Raw genomic sequence first — 22,823 nt, 5'->3', positions numbered from 1 at the left:
CTGCACAGTGAGTGGCCCCAGCTTTTCTGCACAGTGAGTGGCCCCATCATGTTGCTGCTGCCGCTGCCTCCCTTACAAAAAAACAAAACAAAAACCTGCATACTCACCTCAGTCGCTGCCCCCTGCTCATCAGCGTTGCACTCTGCAGTGACTGTGCAGGCAGAGAGCGCGATAGCGCCCTCTGACCTGAATGTCACTGCAGAGGACGCAAGACAGCAGAGCGCAGGGACAGGTGACTATGCCTTCTCCCCCCCCCCGTTCATACTCACCGGGTCCTGGCGCTTGTCTCTGCAGCTCCCCTGCTTCTTGTTCCATGTTGCGCTGCTCTCTTCCTGGTTCAGCAGTCATGTGGTACCCGCTCATTAAATATGCGCATATTTAATGAGCGGGTACCACTTGACAGCTGAAGCAGGAAGAGAGCAGCGCCGACAACATGGAACAAGCAGGGGAGCTGCAGAGAAGGGAGAGTATGATCTGACACCCCCGCTCCCCCCCCCCGGTATAGGACTCGTGTATAAGCCGAGAGGGGGACTTTCAGCCCAAAAAAAGGGGCTGAAAATCTCGGCTTATACACGAGTATATACGGTACATATCCTTTTGAATAAACTTCTGCCCAAAAAAAAAAGCCAAACTGTATGAAACGTGTTGGTGTAATTCAGCCCCAAATGCTTTTTTTAGGCTGGGTGCCCACAATCCAGAAGCAGCTCTTCCTATCTTTCTGACTGCTCTTTCAGTGTTTTGTTAGCTGGCTCCACTTGATCCCCTCTTCCTCTCACTGTTGGGGTACCTCAGTCCTTGGCCCCCTTCTCTTCTCTCTCTACATGGCCCCAATAGGACAGACCATCAGCAGGTTTGGGTTTCAGTATCATCTTTATGCTGATGACACAACTATACACGTCATCCCCTTACCCTCCAAGGGTGGCACCATAATTACACCCCGGGAGCAGGCGCGCTGTCTGGGTGTTATATTTGACACCAATCTATCCTTCACATCCCATATACAATCTCTTGCCGCTTACACCTAAAGAACATCTCTACAATCAGCCCTTTTCTCACCATGGAGACAACAAAAACCCTCAGTCGCCCTGATCCACTCCCGCCTGGACTACTGTAACACTATTAATTGGCCTCCCCCTCACTCAACTCTCCTCTCTCCAGTCCATCCTTAATGCAGCAGCCAGAGTCGTCCATCTAGCTAATTGGTATTCAGACACATCCGCTCTTATCCAGACGTTACACTGGCTGCCCATTCATTATAGGATCCAATTCAAAGTACTTGTTTTCACCCACAAAGCTCTCCACAGTGCAGCACCCCCTTACATCTCCTCCCTCATTTCTGTCTATTGACTTTTGACTAACCTCTGCAGTAATCTGTACCACCCACTCCTGACTCCGGGACTTCTCCCGTGTTGCGCCAATCGTCTAAAATGCTCTACCCCAAGAAATTAGGACCAGCCACAACTTGAACAGTTTTAGGCGCTCCCTCAAAACCAGGGGTGGATAATTTTCCCGAGGGGCCAAATGAAAGACCGTGACCGTTGTGGAGGGCCGAACCAATAGACCAAAATTAATGCTGCTCAATATTAATAGATATTTTATTATTATTAATTTTATTAATAGTATCAGAATTGTACATTGAGCAGAAGTATGCTGACATCCCCCTATATATCGTTTGAACCCGAGCACAGCCCCTTCTGTATATCGTATGAGCCTCCCCCCACCCCAACAGCCTCCTCCATATGCGACATGAGCCCCATTGTTAACGTTGTTACTTACGACCGTTGTGTTTGCAGCTGTGAAACTGTAAAGCACTGCGGAATATGTTGGCACTATATAAAGATATTATTAAGTAGCAGCGCTTTGGATGAAGCCCATGTTTGAACACAGGTAAAACCTCATGCAGTCACTGAACCGTACGGATTCACCGCATCCAATACATTGTATAAGTGAAATTTTTCTTTTCTAGAAATCCCAAAAACTATGCTATAACATCTTGCTGCTGCAGGTTTGACACTGCATACAGTAAGTACGCAGCATGAAACCCGCAGCAGTTTTTGACCGTGGGCCCATACCCTTAGGGTTCCAAGGACAGGAAATTGGCCCTATCCCACAGACGTTACTGGGAAGTAGCTGCACACCATAAAAGTCTGCCGTTGTAACTACAGACTACAAGCAAAATACCATCACAATATGTACTTCTAAACTTTAGCACTTGTGCTTTCAACACAGATTGGACAGACTGGATAGGCCTGTTTGTTACATTACCCTGCGTACATAAACCCAGGCCTGGAAATTTCCATTAAGACTCCACAGACTTGTTTCCCCACTTGGCTAGTAAGGTTTGCTTCAGCAGGTTTAAAAGCCTATACATTTGTAAAGGAGAACAAAAGAATATGGAAACAGGGATCCAAACAAAGCCCAGCTAACAACTATCAGGATCCCAACGTTGGTGTGGCGGCTATATGCTATACATACAGCTGAAGGTCAACACTATTGTCAAGACAGGAAACGACATAACATGGCAGAAGACTATGCAGAAAACTGAACGTTGTGGAGGTGATGGTTTACAACATAGTCCTACCAATAGTGTCTCCCGGATAATTCATGGGTCAAAGTGTGTCCGTTCCCCAACAGCTATAATCGGACTAGTCAAAAATTTATATGCAAGACCAAACCTACAGGCAAAGACTACCTGACATTTGTTTTCCCCAGATCTTGCTGCTTTTTAGATCAGCTTTATTGGGGCAAAGTAGTCATCTGGGACTACCGGAAGTCCAGGATAGTCTGAGTCACACCTCCTGTCTCCTGATTGTTAACCGGGTGGGATGGGAGGGAGCTGCAGCCTGAACCACACTAGATTATGAAGTCCTACATGGGAGACATTTCCAGTACAGAATGATGACAAAGTACAGACCACAAGGTTATCAGGTGTTGCCATACATGTACTATATACAGATGAGGTATTGTTAAAGGGCACTCAAAGGGAAACACAAAGCAAATTAATCAGATGGCCTCATCAGCAAGGTGGTGTAGTTTTCAGCACCAATGCCTTGCAGCACTGGTGATCTGGGGCTAACACCAACCAATGTCTACATATGCATAGAATTGGGCACATTCCCTCTGTATTGTGTGGCCTTCTTAAGTTCTCACAACAGATATAACGATAGGAAGCTTAGATTGTGAGCCCCACTGAAAACAGTGATGACAGTGTCTGCAAAGCGCTGCAGAACACAAAGTCACTATTTAGGGAGGTCCTGTCACCAGGTTCAAAGAGGCTTGTGTTTGCTCTAATTTTCTACCCACTGCTCCCCAGAGTAATCTGTTTTTTGTTTTAATAAAACTGCCATAAGGTTCCAGAGATATGGGTCTTTATTCTTATTTTTACTGATTATACAAGGTCATTGCTCAACAAATAATGCAGAGCAGCCTAAAGCCATGTCCCCTTAGTAAAGACCACAAATAGCATCTCTGGAAGCACGTAGCAGAATGGAATTAAAACAAGAGCAAAAACTCGACTTTTGATCTGGTGACACAGGCTCTTGAACGTTAATATGAATGCTTTAATATGATTGCCCTAGTTTTTAGAATCACAGAAAAAAAAAATAAAATCCATATATGCAAAAAAGTGTTTTCTTTCAAGATTTGATGACGTGCTTGACTCACTTTCTGCACTGGTGCATGAGCAGCCATGATATGAATATCCAAGGGCATGTGACAGTAATAATCTGAATTCCGCAGCTCACTCATCAGAAGCTGGGGAGGGGCGACAGACGACGATAATATAATCAGGAAGCAACTCCAAACTGTATTCTGGCAGATCTGGGAAATAAAAGTATACAACACTTTCCCCACAGATGATCTGTGAACACTAATAAATACAGGCTCAATGTATCAAAATCTAGAAGAACAAGTGTTTTGTAGCTGTTAAGGCTTCCTGTGGTGGACCATAAGAGAGGGAACATGATTTTATGTATATGTGGCTTTAATAATCAGGTGAAATGTACCGTAATCTCCCAAATTTGAAAATTGACACCCTCTCTAACATAACAATGCAAAAAGTGGACACATTTAACTGCAACATTCCTACCATAGTCAAAAAAGAGGACAAATGAAATGGGCTCCTCAACCTCCATCTTTAGTCACCGATGCATTAAATATGCCCAGAGAAGACCCTTTGTACATCATGGACATTCTATGTCAAGGTCACGCCCTTTCCACGTGTCCTTTGTTTGAAAGAGTTAAGACCAAGCATGGATTCCCACCTCCCATTCATCTGGAGGTTTCCAATTTGTTATGGCTCTAAATGGTCTGCACCCTTCCATAACCAACAGTAGTTCTTGACTGGCAACGCATTCAGTGCCTCAAACTGAAGGAGTTATTCTGAAAAGTGGAATGTGTGTCACAAACCCATTCCACACAGCCACATATGCCTAGCTTTATACACATCACCATGAAGCAGTCAGACAACACTAAGGATGTCTCTGACCGGTGAGAGGGTTGTGTTATGACAGCCAATTACAGGGAGGCCTCCGATCAATAAGAGTGTAAGTTACCGTTTAACCTCCGTAGCGTTACACCCACAGAATCATTCTTCCAATATCCAGTGGAGGGACAATGCAATCATCATTAGGTAGGAAAACTTAAGTTGCAAGAGTTAAATGGTAAAATTATATCATGCTTACAAAGTTATATTGTAAAACACCACAAATCTGCATGCAGGGTTTTATATTGTGGCTGGGCAGCCCACAGAGGAAGTTTGCACAAGCTTAATACTTCTCACGCGATATTGCATTATGGCATGAACATTAACCATAAACCAAAGATTTAGCAAAATCCAGAAAATTGCCAGATAATCTGAGGGTCCACAGCCACGTTAGAGCTGAAGCTGCAACTGTAATATATATACTGTATGCTTAAACACACAATTATGAGTCTAGTATATTACTACTTCACATTTAATCAGCCAGACTTCTATAATTATAGGGTGGCAAGCCACAGATTTGGAGTGAACCTTAACTTGGATTTTTATTACTCTGCTATGCACCAAAACACAACACATTGAGCTTTCAGTTCTGATTTTTGATTGATATGCATTATTATGCATTGCTTATATAGAGCTCTCTTATTCAGCAGCGCTTTACAGAAACTGTCCCCATTAGGGCTCAATCTAGATTCCCGATCAGTATGTCTTTGGAGTGTGGGAGGAAACAGGAGAACCGGAGGAAACCCACGCAAACACGGGGAGAACATACACACTCCTTGCACAAGTCCTTGGTGGGAATTGAACCCAGAACCCAGGCTCTTCAGTGCTAACCACTGAGCCACTATACTGCTCTAATCTCTGGACCCTTGTTACAAAATCTAGCACAAAGCTTTCAAAATGAAATGGATGACATATTCCCCCCTGGCTGTAATGCTTAGGCAGCCACATACTTTGGACCATGTAGTGTGCACACGTAAAAGGTATCCCCAGTATAGAAAACAGACATGTCCAATGACTACATTCTAAATTGATTTCTTTACATGCAATGTAATAAATGTAAATTTCCGAGAGACAATACACATACATCTGCTGTCAGCACCAAAACGCACAAAAGCTATCTGCTCTGATTTTCATGCAATTTGCCATTTTTGATGTTTCTAGTGCAGATTTGAGGCAGCGCTTTTTAGTACTGAACAGTTGGAAAAAGTCTATATGGAAAAAAACAAACCAACCACAGTTCAGCAGCAACTTTAAACTCGCATTGGGCACCTTTACATTAACAGGATCTGACAGGTGATCCGAGCCAAATAATGCGGAGGCACTGTAGCTACTAACGTCTTCCTAACTGTTGCAGTGTCATGCTTTGAAATGCTGGCCAAAAACCTGACTCAACAACAGACTTTGCTAACCTGTGACTCTTGCAATCAGAGCTAGCGGTCGCGCAACAGAAGGAGTTAGTTCAAGTGATTAAGGTTTATAGAACATGGCTCATACCCAAACCAAAGACGGGAAACAATCAACAGACGGGCAGGCAAGCAGCCAAACCATGATTCCTGGAGAGAACCTGTGAGTTATCGTTCAACCGTGATGCTGAGCCATGAGAAATTACAGCCATTATATAACTGCAGTCCCTCATACGCACACATACGATAGAGATCATATATACACACACATGGATACAGCAAGTCAGTTTGTCCTCCCCCTCACCATTACAACCTCACCATTCAGGTTCTGTTTTTTTTTTGTTTTTTTTTTTACATAGCATATAAACAGGTTACAGACCCCAGACGTGCTGCTTTTAACAAATATTACCTGGCCCAGAGACAAAAGAACAACCCCCCACATGTACAGTGACACCTCTGTGCAACTCTGCTACACAAAAAGTCAGACAGGTGCAGCCGGCTGATCTCCTCCCTCCACAGAGATGAAAGAGTGGGGTAAAAAGAACCTCTCTGGGAAGGTGGGAACATGCGTGCACCTGTACCTGACAAAGCGCCCATGTGTTCTCCTAACCCCTTCACTGCTCAATTAGTAAACTAAACGAATGGAATAAACTTCATAAATTCAGCAAATATTAATTACAGGTAAGAAAGGCTTACACATGTATTAGAAAGTTAACCCATTCCACAAACTGTAATACATCAGGATTATGTGACAAAGCAATCAGAAATTGTGCTAGGAGTTTGTGGGTACTAAGGGGTTTTCTGAGGCCAGAACTAAAAAAATTATTTATATATATATATATATATATATATATATATATATATATATATATATATATATATATATATATATATATATATATATATAGCCGGTCACCCGTTGGCATCCCCAGTTCCTACTTTTATTAGCCGTGCTGGTGCGACAGTTGTGGCATGGCGCGTATGTTAGGTCACATCGGGCCAGTAAGGGTATGTGCACGCATTGCGGATTCATGTGTGGATCTGCAGCGGATTTGGCCCTGCGGATCTGCTCCAGATTCGCTAGTGATGTCCAGCACTATGTTATCTGATGAAAAAACAAAACAAAAAAAAAAAATGCACATGCTGCGGAAAAATCCACGCGGAAACAGCGATTTTCAGAAGCATGTCAATTCTTTGTGCGCATTCCGCAGCGTTTTTATACTATTACTTCATTATAGGAATCCGCAGGTGTAAAAATGTAGGGGAAAATCGGCACAAAATCCGCAATAAGTCCACACAAAATACGCAGGAAATCCACAGTAAGGGTATGTGCACATGTAAGCTTTTTTTTTTTTTTTCCGCGTTTTTACCAAATAAAATGCTTAAAAGAAGCAACCCATTCATTTTAATGAATTCTGCACTTTGTGCATATTGATGCTTTTTTTTCCCCCCGTGGAAAAAAAACGCATCGCGGTAAAAAAAAAAAATGCCGCATGCTCATTTCACGGAAAATTCCGCATTTCTAACTATTTTCTATAAGACTGGGGCCGTGCTGGAAAAAAAAACGCATAAAAAACGCGTGTTTTCTGGGAAGGAGTCTGGTTTTCAGTCAGGAATTTTCTGCATACGTGTGCACATAGCCTTAAAACGCGGGTATTTTGACCTGCGGATTCCTCGCGGAAGAAAAAAAAAAATCAGTTGACGGATCTTATAACTATGTGCCATGTAACATGGGCCGAAAAATTCTCCATGCTTTATAATACAGTCTTATGCCTCAAAGTGGGTTAAATTTTTTATCAGCTGGTCCGTAGGAACCACATTTTCTATAATGCAATCAGAACACTTTCCATACTGCACATACAATCAGCACTAAAATGCTATGAATTTGCATACCAAAGAGAAAATCCACAGAAAAATCAGTAGTGGAGCTTAATCAAGGGTAAATGCACATGGGGCTGCAACAAAAGCAGTATGTCATTGTAAAGACGGAGCAGGACACTTCATCCTTTGTAATGCCCGTGGTAACATACGAATGAAGATATATAAAGACATTCTCCCAAATTCTGCTGTAATAAACTGCGGATTCTGCCTGGATAATATGCTACGTACGGTCCCGATGAGCACTTACCACCAAACTGAGATTTCTTGTGCAGAGCATGGACAAGATTTGGTACAATCTCGCCACCTATGCTGCCATTATTATGCACGGCACACTTCCCAGTAACGTACAAGTATAAAGTCTCTACTACATGCTGGACAGAAAACTACATGGTGCTGCACATTTCACATCTGACATTTTATTTCACTTGGACTTCACCCTTCGCAATGCAAAATGTGAAATTTGGAGCAATTGCTTAATCTAGGCGAATGTCGCCACAGAGCCATGTCCTAACGGAGCGGATACAGTTATGTTAATGGAGTCCAAACCATCTAATATCAATTAGTCTCCAGAAAAATCACACGATTTCAAGATGCCACAAGTAAGGCAGAAACATGCACCTCCAGCTGCCCCTTATGTGCCCACCCTGCGGCGTCACACCCGGCTTTCTCCCTCCCCCGCTACAGGAAGTGAGAGAGAAAACCCACACACAGAAGCATTATCAGGGGAGGAGAGGGGAAGCTCAGAGATATAAACAAGGATCTAGTCACGCAATACCTGCTGCTAGGCAGAACGACAGCAGTTACAATGAGAGACAGAAAGCATTCCCTCCACAACACATGGCTTCACCACAGCTTGCTGACATTTGTCTACACGCTGCATGGAAACCAGTTGTCCACAACATCCAGTCAGCTTCTAGCTTTTCATTTTTCTTCAGCTACAGCCCGATTGGTTGCTATAGGCAATTGCTTCATTTAGACTTTGCCCTAGTTTTAGTAAATCCTCCTTAAACATGTTTATGGTGCTGCCCAAGAGCAATGTCTCACGAGGATGTACCCTGTTAATATCATACTAGTAGAGAACATGGGACGCAAAAGAAGCGCTTGCAGGATCTGTCTACTCTGGGCTCTCCTATGTTAGTCAGAGAGAAAAGCCACTAACGAATATACTGATGGCCTCTGCCCAACTAGAAAATATTGCAATGTCCCCTGTCAGGAATGTGGATACATAGCTAGGCCCATTTATCTCTCAGTAAGCCAAGGTGCATGGATAACTTGTACATGACTGAACCTGCAGATAGGTGCGTTGATGCCATCGCTTGATGATCTGGCATGGAAACCAGAGTCTGATGACCTGCTTATGTGCCAAGTGGATAAGATTACCACAAAATGATGGACTTGCCACACCCCAAGGATGGTCCTAGTACGTATCGGCCATGGGTATCCCAACCCGAACAGAAGAGCCTCATAGGCATATGTAAAGCTGTTGAATTTGGGTCAAGAAATCCGTAATCGGACCATGAATGTCTGATGCGTATAACACACTTGTAGATTTTACGTCAAGCATTAAAACACATTATCAGAGTGTAAAGACCACCAATTCCTAAACTGAAAGGGACACAGACTGCCTGGTCCCATTCACTTCCCTGCCCAGCCTGGTTATATGGGAGAAACGAAGAACATTACTTCTCTATATAACACTGCTAATATACCCTTAGTCACGGGTAGCTAACCTGAAACATGTAAGCTTATGGATCCTTAATCTTTCTTTTTTTTGCTTTTTCTCACCATAACTTTTACTGTCCATTTAAAAGTTGTCTCAACATTTTCCCACTGGTGCTAAAACCCAGTCATCATGGACCCTTCTATTTCTGCTCTAGTATGTTACACTATATACTGTTAGGTTCATTATATTGCTATAGACAGATATATTATATGGCAGCAGGACATACAGTATATTCCATAAACAGACTGCTGCTTGGTCCCAGTAATTTACATAGACTCTCTGCAGAAGTGTCTATACACTCACACAGATACTACATCATAGACCACCAGGACACCAGTGCCATTTCGCATGCACATTTCCACCAAGCAATCGTCAGCTTTGCAAGCGACACAACAATGTGCTGCCAAGAGAAGCCAACCGCAAATGCATTGTATTTTTTTTTTTTTTTTTTAATAGGAAGAACTTTAATTTCTGTAGCTACCTGAGGTGTAGAGGTCTGACCCCAGTGAAACAGAACATGGATGGATGCCTTGTAGAAGTGTTTTCTACACATTTGTGGTCACTCTACAGTGAGATATAGGAGATACTGAAACAGTCGAGTTGAGTAACAACTGAAGTGGCAAATAGTCGCTTTAAAAATTTGAAAGCCCCCAGTTCTGTTAGAGAGGTGCAATCCCAGTGAGCTAAACACTATATGGAATACACAATTTCAGTTAAAATTTCTAAAAAAAAAAAATATGAAGCAAACACAGCAATGAGCAGAGCATGAGAGTCCAGCATCTGCATACATTCACCCTCCAGTGTAACCAGTAGCATTACATGTCTGTCCATTTAACAAAGGGACGCACTGGATCTACCAGAATGTGTGCCACTAAAGCACAACACATCAGAGAGGCGTTCCAGTGGGCCGCACCTAGGCTATCCCAATGCCCTAACAAGATGGTAATTTACAAGCTGACTGAATCACTGAAATTCCATGTTAACAATTCACATACCACGTTCATTGATGTACACACCTGTTTGAATTGTTCTTCATATGTCCAATCCCCATGATCCTGAATTGGAGGATGTGCATTTTGTGGAAGTCCTGGACGTTCTGCACCACCCGCTGGACGTGACGGTAAGGTCTGTTGGGTAGGATGCTTAGGTTGCAAGCCTGCCCCCTTACCCGGCCTGACAGTTTCACCCACATCAAGTCCTTCCTCCATATCATCATAGTCCTCTTCTTCTTCAAAATCATCTTCATCCCATTTTCCCTTCCTGAGTTAGCAAAAAAAAAAAAAAAAAAAAAAGAATTTGAGGCATTTCAACAATTGTCCAATTATATCATTCCCAGATGAGGAGTAGACAGATCTACTAGAGATGAAAATGTATGTACATATTAGCAAACGATAGTCAAAGTGGGTAACATTAGCCAGTCAGAGTTGCTCCAAACCATTCTACAACTTGGCACAGATCGTGCAAACAAAAGATCCTGCCACTTCAAACCCGATGTCTGAGGTTTCTAACCGCATCTGACTGACTGCCAACACATGCGGGCCTGCTGCCAGCTTCTGGCACACACTGTATCGCTAGGTCATCCAAGGGGCACCACACATTACTGCTTCTCTTTATGAAGCAGGACGCCACAATTAAAGTTGTTAATTAGATCAGTATGTTAATGATTTCCTCCACTGTTAGCGTTAATCTTGTAGGATACAATAACAAGTACATTCTACTTTCTCTTTAGAATATTAGTTAACAAGACTGTAAGATTATGGCACAATTTCAGGGGGCTGTCCGTCTATCCAATATGTATGTGGCTGTTCTGACTCTTCACCAATTGCCGACTACATGGAAAACAAGGATCCGGCATGTTAGTGGTTTTATCATCATGGGAGATGAGCAGCTGCCAGGAGTCTGGGAAAGGTTAATTCAACATTGAGAGCACATGCATGCTCAGTGTTTGGGGAAGAGAGAAGAACTGCTTAACAGATTCTAGATATTGAAAATAAAGCAATATATCTATATTTTAATCAATACAAAACCTGCGGTCATCTACCACTACTTTCAACTCATCTGAAAAATGACAGCAAATAGACCTCAAACACTTTTCTACCTGCAATTACTTACTGCATTTACATTTATGCCTGCTTAACATGGATAACCCTGACCCTTAGACAGGACATAAAGTGTGCAAACAAAGTTAGGAACTGCAGGAAAACACACAGAGTACAAGTAAGGTGCATGGCCTCCCACACACAGTAACACACACAATGGTTACAAATGGTAGAGAGAAACACTAATCACTCACAGTTCATCCTCCTCCGAACCCATGTCCTGGAAGTGCTCACTATCCACATCCCTTTCTCTTTCATCCTCCGATGGCATGCTCTCCTCATCATCGTCGTCTTCTTCTGAAGCAGCTGGACTTGGTTGTTGACTTAAGCCAGCAGCTACAGCCCTCATGGCGGCAAGAGCTGCTGCCTGCGCACGCTGCATTTTTAAGGACTCTGGCTCAGCATCTTCCGTACCATTGGTAGGATAACCCCCTTCGGGGTGAGCGCGTGCCGAATCCTGCTGAAGCTGCTTAGCTTCATGTTCCTGCTGCAGACGCGCCTGCTGCTGGCGCTGAAGCGTCTCCATCACCGCTTGCAGCTTCATTGCGCGGTGAGGCGGGCGAGGGGGGCCACGTGCTGCCTCCTCCACCTTCTGAATGTACTAAAGCTAAACAACGAAGACTTGTGGGGGGCCTGCAGCGCTGAAGTCCCAGCAGTCAGCTGCGTTAAAGACTCAGCTAGGGTAAACTGATGTTCTTTGCATGGCAAGGTTTCAATTACTTCTTTATAAAATGCCAGGTCGAAGATATCCTTGCTCCAAACTAGACTGGTGGCAAACCATGTGATTGCAGCATCAAATCTAACAGGAGAAAAAGAGGGGTGGGAGAGGGACAAAATGACACCAAAAAGTCAGGACAACTGTCTGATATTATGTGCAGTGAGCCAAGCATTGCATTACTATAACATGATCACTAACCATAGTTACCACATATTAACGATCAAACAGTTGCACAATGGACACAGAGGACTTTAGGAAGACAGCACAAACAACCGAGATCACTTACAAATTAACAACAGGGCACTGGACTACACAATCTTTACATTTTTTGACTGAAGCCATAGTACCATGGCTCAATAAAACGTTCAAGCTGTAAAACTACCCCTATAGAAGTCTATGAGGCCCTAGAGCAAGTCATCAAATAAAAGGCATGCAGTAGAGATTATGTATGCTTCTGACACACACACACACAAAAAAAAAAAACAAGACTGCAAAGAGGTGGTGTACAGGGTTCAGTGTCTACGGCTCCATAATACAGAACTTTATGGACTCCATGTTCCTTCATACATGGCTCTGCTGCGTGCATGAGGAAATAGGCAAAGCATAAAATATAAACAGTACTGTAAAAATGTTTTAGGTAGGTGTGCAAAAATGCTGCCAAGTAAGAATGCTTTCAAGAAGGGAAGTGTCAGTAGTTTAGGTTTAGCGAGCAGACAAAACAAATCTAAATCAGATGAGTAGTTGGTGCGACCACCCGATGGGCCTTCACCAGCATCTATTCTAAGTACATTTGTGCACAGATTATGAAGAAACTCGGCATGGAGGCTGCTCCAGACACCGTAATATTGGTTTGATTTAGATTTTTCTTATGTTCCTTCACTTTATTTTTATCAATTAGCAAACTGTAAACTATTAAAGGGAACGTTAGCTCGGAAAACACCATTTAGCTGCAGATAGAGGGCAAGTCTGTAAGTGGCTAGTGTTACAATGCTGTTGAAAGCACCCCAAGAGAAAGTGAACTAGTTTCCTTCCGGAGCAGCCAGCTTTCAGACCAAGGCGTGATGGAGCAGCAGGTCACCCCGCTCATAGCGGCTGTGAGCACCACAGCACTTTAAATGACAGCCAGCTCTGCAGCGTGCATGGGCAGAGCGAGTTATCAATCATGTGTGTGCTCACAGTGCTATAGATATGTAATCAAGCCATTCCAGAAAATGTATACACTGTACAGAAAACTAGTTTGGTCCAACTCAACTCTTAGCGAAATTTCACATTACAAAACAGATTTAAAGTAGGCTTCCTTGAAGAATGACAAAAATGGTTAACAGGATTTGGTCTCCGGGTAAATTCTTCCCTCCAAGGACAGACGGACATTATTGAGGTGGAACACGGTAGTACCAGGTAGGACCCTCACTGTGTGTAACAGGCAGACCATGCATGCACTACATGTAGAACCATTTAGATAAATGGCCATTAGAAATGTGGTTCCCCGGTTACAATAGCTGGAGGCTCAGTGATAAGCTGACTGTGGCTCCACTTTGATTTCAAGAAGGAGGACAACCCCTTTAATAAGAACAAACTTTCAAGTTATAAAGATTTACTGTAGTTTAAGAAATTTTCAAATGGGGATTAAAAAAACAAAAAAAAACAAAAAAAAACAAAAAAACAGATAAAAACCTGTTCTACCACACAGCATACGATAATGGTGACCACACATCCTGCAGTCTGACAGATCATGACTGCTGAATGACTAGATAGATAAGCAACCTGATACCCCACACAACTGGATGTTCAGCTACCTGCAACTCACCGACAACGCAAGCCAGGTGGCAATGCAAGGGGCCCACCTAGTTCTTCTGGCCAGCGTCTAGAAAAAGGGTCTTTAGTTTCTTTTTTTTTAAAAATACAGTAATCCTAATAAGTTAAAAAAAAAAAAAAAAATTATGCAAATGAAAAAAAAAAATTATATATTAGTGCAGTTTTACTGCATATTCATTCAGACAAGAAAAAAGTAAAATTGTGCCATGTAATATTATTGTACAAGACGTGCATAGATGACCCCACACAATGGTCAAACAAAAAAAAAAAAAAAAATAAAAAATGCTTTTGTAGACCAGTTTGCACAAGTACCTAGCGCTTGCCAGAGATCATATCATCTGGAAAATACATAACACTTCATTTACAAGGGGGCAACTTCTGTAAAACTAGAGGAAATTAAAAGGGAAAACCTCCCCTCCCCCATCCTGTTGGGAGTGGGCTTCATGCATTTCCTACAAAAAAAAAAAATATATATATGGCCAGAAGAGCTGACATAACCCAGTGTAAAAGGCCTGCAGTAGACGTGCTCTATTAATGTCACCGCTACCTCAACTATCCTGCGCCAACTAAAGGTTAAATATTAGTCACTATCACAGCACAAGGTCTATCTGGCCAGACAGAAAAAAGACCCATGTCTGTAACAAGTCCCCATCCTCCCCACCTTTCCCAAAATAGTGCAGCAAGCAATGTACATCAAGTCAGATTTCAACACCCCCTCCCCAAAAAAGGACACAGCTACCCATATACATCAGGCTCCTTGTACCCCCAATGCTCCACTGACCAGCACAGGAGATCCAGGCACTAAGTGAATGCACAGAAGAGGGATCACACACTGGGTGTTCACAGATTAAACAAATACACCAACTGGAGACTGGGTGGGAGATTAATGGAGGGAGGGGCTGCGTACCCCCTCCCCCATGGACATTAGCTCTTAATTATCTAAGCAGATAGACTGGATTAACTGACTATGTGCCACAGTAGTCAGCATGATCGAGCAGGGCTGTGGAGTAGGCCATGCACAGGCCCCTCGCCACACATGACCCCTACCAGAACATAGTTATCAATGGGCCCAGTACAGAACAGGCCACACACTGCACGGTCTCCTTCCAGCAGTTCTCACTCCACTTTTTCCTACTTAATATTTGGATAGAAAATATTTAACCAGAGAACTGTAAGCAATAGAGAAACCTCCCCCACCCCCATGAAGTTCTGGTTTCACAAATACGTGTAAACAGCCAGCATGGTGTATCTTGCCTGAGGCCAGACTTGTGCTCCAGCATTGTCCTGTGGAACAAATGGATCCAGACCAGACATGCAAAGGGTTAATACAGCAGCCGGACCCCCCCCTCTTTTTTACTATAGCTACTGGATGTTTCCAAGGAGGAGGGGAGGGGACACTCCCCAAAGTGTGCCTGTACACAGGGTCAGTGCTCCTTTCTGGCACAAAGGGAGGTTTGTTTTGGACATGGTGCACAATAATGAAGACATTCAAGTCTCAGCCGACACTACTAAAGTAGCACTTTGAGAGCAGTGCCACGCAGGCCCCGTCAATGCATGCCCACGCAGGCCCCGTCAATGCATGCCCACGCAGGCCCCGTCAATGCGAGCCACAGGGCCACGCAGGCCCCATCAATGCATGCCCACGCAGGCCCCGTCAATGCGAGCCACAGGGACACGCAGGCCCCGTCAATGCGAGCCACAGGGACACGCAGGCCCCGTCAATGCATGCCCACGCAGGCCCCGTCAATGCGAGCCGCAGGGCCACGCAGGCCCCGTCAATGCGAGCCGCAAGGCCCGTCAATGCGAGCCGCAGGGCCACGCAGGCCCCGTCAATGCGAGCCGCAGGGCCACGCAGGCCCCGTCAATGCGAGCCGCAGGGCCACGCAGGCCCCGTCAATGCGAGCCGCAGGGCCACGCAGGCCCCGTCAATGCATGCCCACGCAGGCCCCGTCAATGCGAGCCGCAGGGCCACGCAGGCCCCGTCAATGCGAGCCGCAGGGCCACGCAGGCCCCGTCAATGCGAGCCGCAGGGCCACGCAGGCCCCGTCAATGCATGCCCACGCAGGCCCCGTCAATGCGAGCCGCAGGGCCACGCAGGCCCCGTCAATGCGAGCCGCAGGGCCACGCAGGCCCCGTCAATGCGAGCCGCAGGGCCACGCAGGCCCCGTCAATGCGAGCCGCAGGGCCACGCAGGCCCCGTCAATGCGAGCCGCAGGGCCACGCAGGCCCCGTCAATGCGAGCCGCAGGGCCACGCAGGCCCCGTCAATGCGAGCCGCAGGGCCACGCAGGCCCCGTCAATGCGAGCCGCAGGCCCCGTCAATGCATGCCGCAGGGCCACGCAGGCCCCGTCAATGCGAGCCGCAGGGCCACGCAGGCCCCGTCAATGCGAGCCGCAGGGCCACGCAGGCCCCGTCAATGCGAGCCGCAGGGCCACGCAGGCCCCGTCAATGCGAGCCGCAGGGCCACGCAGGCCCCGTCAATGCGAGCCGCAGGGCCACGCAGGCCCCGTCAATGCGAGCCGCAGGGCCACGCAGGCCCCGTCAATGCGAGCCGCAGGGCCACGCAGGCCCCGTCAATGCGAGCCGCAGGGCCACCCAAGGCCCATTCATCCAAGCCGCAGTTCTACAATGATAACATCCAATCTCCCCAAGCCCATGCAGACTGTGAGGTCCGGTCTCCTCCTGTACCAGTCTGTGACTTTCATTGTTGTAACAGTTTTTGTTGCATATACCCCTCTTCACATGTGAAGCGCCATGGAATAGATGGCGCTATATAATATCTAGATTAGCCATTGATAACAGCCCCCCAGGATGATCAGTTTTCCATATATCTATACCATAAATCTGAGCGCTCCCATGTTTAGTTCACTACTATCTGGATGAAAAGTGAAACTGCCTGGCACTTCCCCTCCAAGTGTGCCAGCCAGCTGTACAAATGCCAAGCGCCCCCTTAGAGAGGCTTCCATGGAGACACTGAACAGGTTAAGGTGTACAGTACTGTAACCTGGTGAAGCTGGCTTCTTTATTATTATTCGATAATCTTACGAGCTCCACCATTGTGGTGGGAAGTCCAGACATGAGAGAGGCCTGCTACATGAACCTCTGGGCAATGCCGTGTATGCAGCTGGCAGCAATGATGCCCGCACTGGGCACAGGTCAGGCCTAGGCTGGGGTGCCACATGCCCGTCCCTGCCCCAACCCCACCCTATGCGCGGGGTCACTGCTCGCCAAAGCCCTGGCACCCCGCCCACCCTCCATGGCACCCCTAGTTAACACCTGTACCCACCACCATGGCCTCCCAGGCACCCCAGCCTGCACCCCACCCACGTCACCCTTACCACCACCTCCCCTCCCCCACCAGGCGCATAATAATGCCCCTGGAATAATCCAAGCGACCAGTGGCTGACTTTCCCGCCCCCCACCGGCTGGAGCTGGGTGCCCCCCGCCGTACCCCACTCTTACCCCCACTGTCTCCGCTGCTTTTTCTCGGAGGAGAAACTTGGGATCTGAGCGAAAGGCGGAGCCACCACGAGAGGGGGTACCTGATTGGCCACAATCCAGGGAGAGTCGGCAAACTTCCAACCTCGTTACGCTGCCGAGTACTGGAGGACTAACCTAAAGGGAGCGTCTGCAAACAAGTGCGAGTAGGCACAGTGTGTAATGATCATCTACAGTAGTCAGCGGGGAAGTTTAAAAATGGCCAGCGAATTAAGGGGCGGTCTGCAAATTCCCCGCCGCGCAGCGCTCAGTGCGCAGTGTACATAAAGCCACGTAAGGGGTCGTGTGACAACTGCTGCGCCGAGGGAAACCTCTGCTTATAAGCCAAGTGTCTGTATGTAGTGTGCGGCTCTAGTAATGGATATACATAGCCATTATATATATATATACATAGACACACACTGCTCACAAAATACAGGGAACACAATGTCACTGCTGTGACCTCACCTGTCCAGTTAGGAAGCAAGTTATTATTATTTAAATATAAAAGCTTTGTCTCTAGACCTCCTCATCATGGCAACCATGCCAGTGCCCCATCCAAAGGCGTAGCTAGGGTTTTGGTTCGGGGGGAACAAAACGTCTGAGTGGGCCCCTAATCAGGTAACCTTGATTACAACTCGGTGACGCACCCTAATAGTGGATGTCGGAGACGACTGCGCTGTTACTGAAAATAATCTCTCTATATAAAATTGTATGTGTGTATGTATGTGTGTATCACCAACCAATCACGAAGCATCTTTCATTTCACCAGAGCTGTTTAAAAGAAGCTGAGCTGTGATTGGTTGCTATGAGCAACAGTTTTCCCACTCGACAACACCTCAGCAGACACTGGCTGGGTGGGAGAAATCTAGCATCCCTGAAACATAAGCGCCCAGCCATTGTCTGCCCCCACTGAAAGGAGCAAAGAGCACATGACAGAAATGAATCCCCCGCTCCTGTGCCTATATACACATCACACATCCTCCATCATATAGGCACATCTTCCCTCTTAAAGGGATCTCCTGTATGGAAGTTAGGGCAAATCTCTCAGCGCTCTGATTCTGACCCCAGGCTTCTATTAAAGGGATCATTGGTATGCAAGTCAGGGCAAATCCATCCAGCACTTTGATTTTGACCCCAAGCATCTTTTAAAGGGATCCCCAGTATGCAAGTTAGGACCGTTCCACTCAGCGCTGTGGTTCTGACCCCAGGGTCTCTTAAAGGGATCAGTGGTATGGAAGTTAGGGCAATTCCACTCAGCGTTTTGTTTCTGACCCCAGGCCCTTCTTAAAGGGATCCTCGGTACGGAAGTGAGGGCAAATCCACTCTGCGCTTTGGTACTCACCCCAGGCCTCTCTTAAAGGGATCTCCGGTATGGAAGTTAGGGCAGATCCCTCAGCGCTCTGATTCTGACCCCAGGCTTCTATTAAAGGGATCATTGGTATGGAAGTCAGGGCAAATCCACTCTGCGCTTTGGTTCTGACCCCAGGCCTCTCTTAAAGGGATCCCCGGTATGGAAGTTAGGGCAATTCCACTTAGCGTTCTGGTTCTGACCCCAGGCTCTCTTAAAGGGACCCCTGGTATGGAAGTCAGAGCAATTGCCTTCAATTGCTCTGGTACTGACCCCAGGCTCTCTTAAAGGGATCTCCTGTATGGAAGTTAGGACAAATCCCTCAGAGTTCTGATTCTGACCCCAGGATTCTATTAAAGGGATCATTGGTATAAAAGTTAGGACAATTCCACTCAGCAGTCTGGTTCTGGCCCCAGGCCCCTCTTAAAGGGATCCCCGGTATGGAAGTGAGGGCAAATCCACTCAGCGCTCTGGTTCTGACCCCAGTCTCTCTTAAGCTGGTTTCACATTGGCGTTTCACAGACCTGCGTCGGTCAGCGCAAGGCCGCCACTAAGCTCCGCCCCCTGCCGCACATCCTCCGGTTAGCTCCGCCTATGGGCGCAGGATGCTGCATGCGACCTGCGTCCCCTATCTTTACCATTGGGGACGCAGGCCGTGCGCAGGTAGGCGTTTGGCGGCGCATGCGTCCTTTTGACGGTGCGCCGAGCGCACCAAAATGCAACAGGTTGCGTTTGGCGCACCGTTAAAAGGACTCATGCACCGCCAAACGCATACCTGCGCACGGCAGAGCTAACCAGAGGAGGCGCTGCAGGGGGCGGAGCTTAGCGGCGGCCGTGCGCAGACCGACGCAGGTCTGTGAAATGCCAATGTGAAACCAGCCTTAAAAGGATCATTGGTATGGAAGTTAGGGCAATTCCACTAAGCGCTCTGGTTCTGACCCCAGGCCCCTCTTAAGGCCGGGCTCACACTGGCGAGGAATATGGACGAGTGAGAGGCGTTAAAAGCACGCATTACACACGGACCAATGATTCTCTATGGGGCAGCTGCCATCAGCCGTATATTTCTCGTCTGTATTCTACGATCCGTGCCAATCGCAGCATGCTGCGATTGTCAGCGTACTACGCCCGTAGTACGCCAATGCAAGTCTATGGGTGCGCAAAAAATACGCATTACACACGGACCACACATGTGACTTGCGAGAAATACGCACCAGGTGTCTTTTAGCAAAGCCGGCAATTCAGTGCGCTATACAGTAAACTCACACTGACAGGTTTAACAAAGAAACGAAAGAATAGATATAGACACATAGAATACATATATATATATATACATACATGTCATTGTGACAAACATATATATATATTTGTATTTCACAGAGTTCTTCATAGCAGAATAGCCGCTAATTCAATTGCCGGCTTCTATGATATCATTCCCCAACCCGACATGAACTGACACATGGTTTACATTCAGTAAGCTGTTTCATTTCATGTTTTTTAATATGTCCCAGACTAATAATTAGATGCGGGTTTGTGTACAAAATTTGGAAGTTGTAGTTGTTATTTTAAGGGGTTAATTCGTTGTTACAAAATGCGTGGGCTTCCCATTGCCCTATAGTGGTGGCGAGTGGGTTACTCTAACAAAGGGTTAATGTCACCATTCGATTGTAAGGTGACATTAACCCTTTGTTAGATTAACCCATTCGCCAACGCTACATCGCAATGGGAAGCCCACACATTTTTTAACAACGAATTAACCCCTTAAAATAACAACTACAACTCCCAAATTTTGCACACAAACCCTCATCTAATTATTAGTCAGGGACATATAAAAAAACATGAAATGAAATGCTTTACTAAATGTAAACCATGTGTCACTTCATGTCGGGTTGGGGAATGATTTGATAGAAGCCGGCAATTTAATTAGCGGCTATTCTGCTATGAAGAAATATAAATATATATATATGTGTCTCAATGAGTTGTGTGTATATATATATATATATATATATACACTCACTGGCCACTTTATTAGGTACACCTGTCCAACTGTGTGTTAAGACTTAATTTCTAATCAGCCAATCACATGGCGGCAACTCAGTGCATTTAGGCATGTAGACATGGTCAAGACAATCTCCTGCAGTTCAAACCGAGCATCAGTATGGGGAAGAAAGGTGATTTGAGTGCCTTTGAACGTGGCATGATTGTTGGTGCCAGAAGGGCTGGTCTGAGTATTTCAGAAACTGCTGATCTACTGGGATTTTCACGCACAACCATCTCTAGGGTTTACAGAGAATGGTCCGAAAAAGAAAAAAAATCCAGTGAGCGGCAGTTCTGTGGCCGGAAATGCCTTGTTGATGCCAGAGGTCAGAGGAGAATGGGCAGACTGGTTCGAGCTGATAGAAAGGCAACAGTGACTCAAATTGCCACCCGTTACAACCAAGGTAGGCAGAAGAGCATCTCTGAACGCACAGTGCGTCGAACTTTGAGGCAGATGGGCTACAGCAGCAGAAGACCACACTGGGTACCACTCCTCTCAGCTAAGAACAGGAAACTGAGGCTACAATTTGCACAAGCTCATCGAAATTGGACAGTAGAAGATTGGAAAAACGTTGCCTGGTCTGATGAGTCTCGATTTCTGCTGCGACATTCGGATGGTAGGGTCAGAATTTGGCGTAAACAACATGAAAGCATGGATCCATCCTGCCTTGTATCAACGGTTCAGGCTGGTGGTGGTGGTGTCATGGTGTGGGGAATTTTTTCTTGACACTCTTTGGGCCCCTTGGTACCAATTGAGCATCGTTGCAACGCCACAGCCTACCTGAGTATTGTTGCTGACCATGTCCATCCCTTTATGACCACAATGTACCCAACATCTGATGGCTACTTTCAGCAGGATAATGCGCCATGTCATAAAGCTCGAATCATCTCAGATTGGTTTCTTGAACATGACAATGAGTTCACTGTACTCAAATGGCCTCCTCAGTCACCAGATCTCAATCCAATAGAGCATCTTTGGGATGTGGTGGAACGGGAGATTCGCATCAGGGATGTGCAGCCGACAAATCTGCGCCAACTGTGTGATGCCATCATGTCAATATGGTCCAAAATCTCTGAGGAATGCTTCCAGCACCTTGTTGAATCTCTGCCACGAAGAATTGAGGCAGTTCTGAAGGCAAAAGGGGGTCCAACCCCTTACTAGCATGGTGTACCTAATAAAGTGGCCAGTGAGTGTATATATATATGCCATTCTATGTGTCTATATCTATACTTTCGTTTCTGTTAGAAACCCTGTCATAGGGCTCCATTATATGTCCATTTTGCAAGGCCGCGAGAAAATCTCGCCATACGGATGCCATACGGATGCTGACATGCGCAAAATACGCGACCACACCTTGCTTACGGATGACATACGGAGCACTATTTAGGGGTCATTCTTCCGTATTACGCATGTAAACTACGGACCGTATTTTGCGTCAGTTAGTGTGACCCCGGCCTTAAGGGATTCCCGGTATGGAAGTGAGGGAAAATCCAAACTGTGCTTTGGTACTGACCCCAGGCCTCTCTTAAAGGGATCTCCGGTATGGAAGTTAGGGCAAATCCCTCAGCGCTCTGATTCTGACCCCAGGATTCTATTAACCCCTTACTCCCATGTGATGTACTATCCCGTCCATGTGTCCTGGGACTTAATTCCCAGGGACGGGATAGTACGTCACAGCGATCAGCGGCGCCCACGTGGTGAGCGCCGCTGATCGCGGCCGGGTGTCAGCTGATTATCACAGCTGACACCCGGCACAATGTGTCGGGCGGTCACGGACCGGCCCAGACACGTTAACCCCTTGCACACCGCGATCAAACACGATCGGGGTGTACCGGGGG

General features: G+C 46.1%; 1 protein-coding gene across 7 annotated transcripts in view; it reads right to left on the bottom strand.

The window, feature by feature from the left end:
- Positions 1-17,785, bottom strand: part of ARID3A (AT-rich interaction domain 3A) — a 41,278-nt gene extending 23,493 nt beyond the window's left edge. The window contains exons 1-4 of one of the 7 annotated variants that reach the window (XM_073546978.1): positions 14,904-15,801; positions 14,115-14,218; positions 11,784-12,388; positions 10,507-10,750 (exon numbers count right to left, since the gene is read on the bottom strand). In XM_073546978.1, the coding sequence (XP_073403079.1) occupies positions 10,507-10,750; positions 11,784-12,133 (594 nt within the window). In that variant the 5' untranslated portion in view covers positions 12,134-12,388; positions 14,115-14,218; positions 14,904-15,801. The other 6 variants (XM_073546985.1, XM_073546990.1, XM_073546996.1 and 3 more) reach the window with 6 other exon arrangements.
- Between the last annotated feature and the right edge of the window lie 5,038 nt (positions 17,786-22,823).

Source organism: Dendrobates tinctorius, unplaced genomic scaffold, assembly GCF_039654945.1.
Source record: "Dendrobates tinctorius isolate UK_male_01 unplaced genomic scaffold, ASM3965494v1 ptg000011l, whole genome shotgun sequence".
NCBI classification, from domain to species: domain Eukaryota; kingdom Metazoa; phylum Chordata; class Amphibia; order Anura; family Dendrobatidae; genus Dendrobates; species Dendrobates tinctorius.
This window is presented reverse-complemented; position numbering and strand designations above follow the sequence as displayed.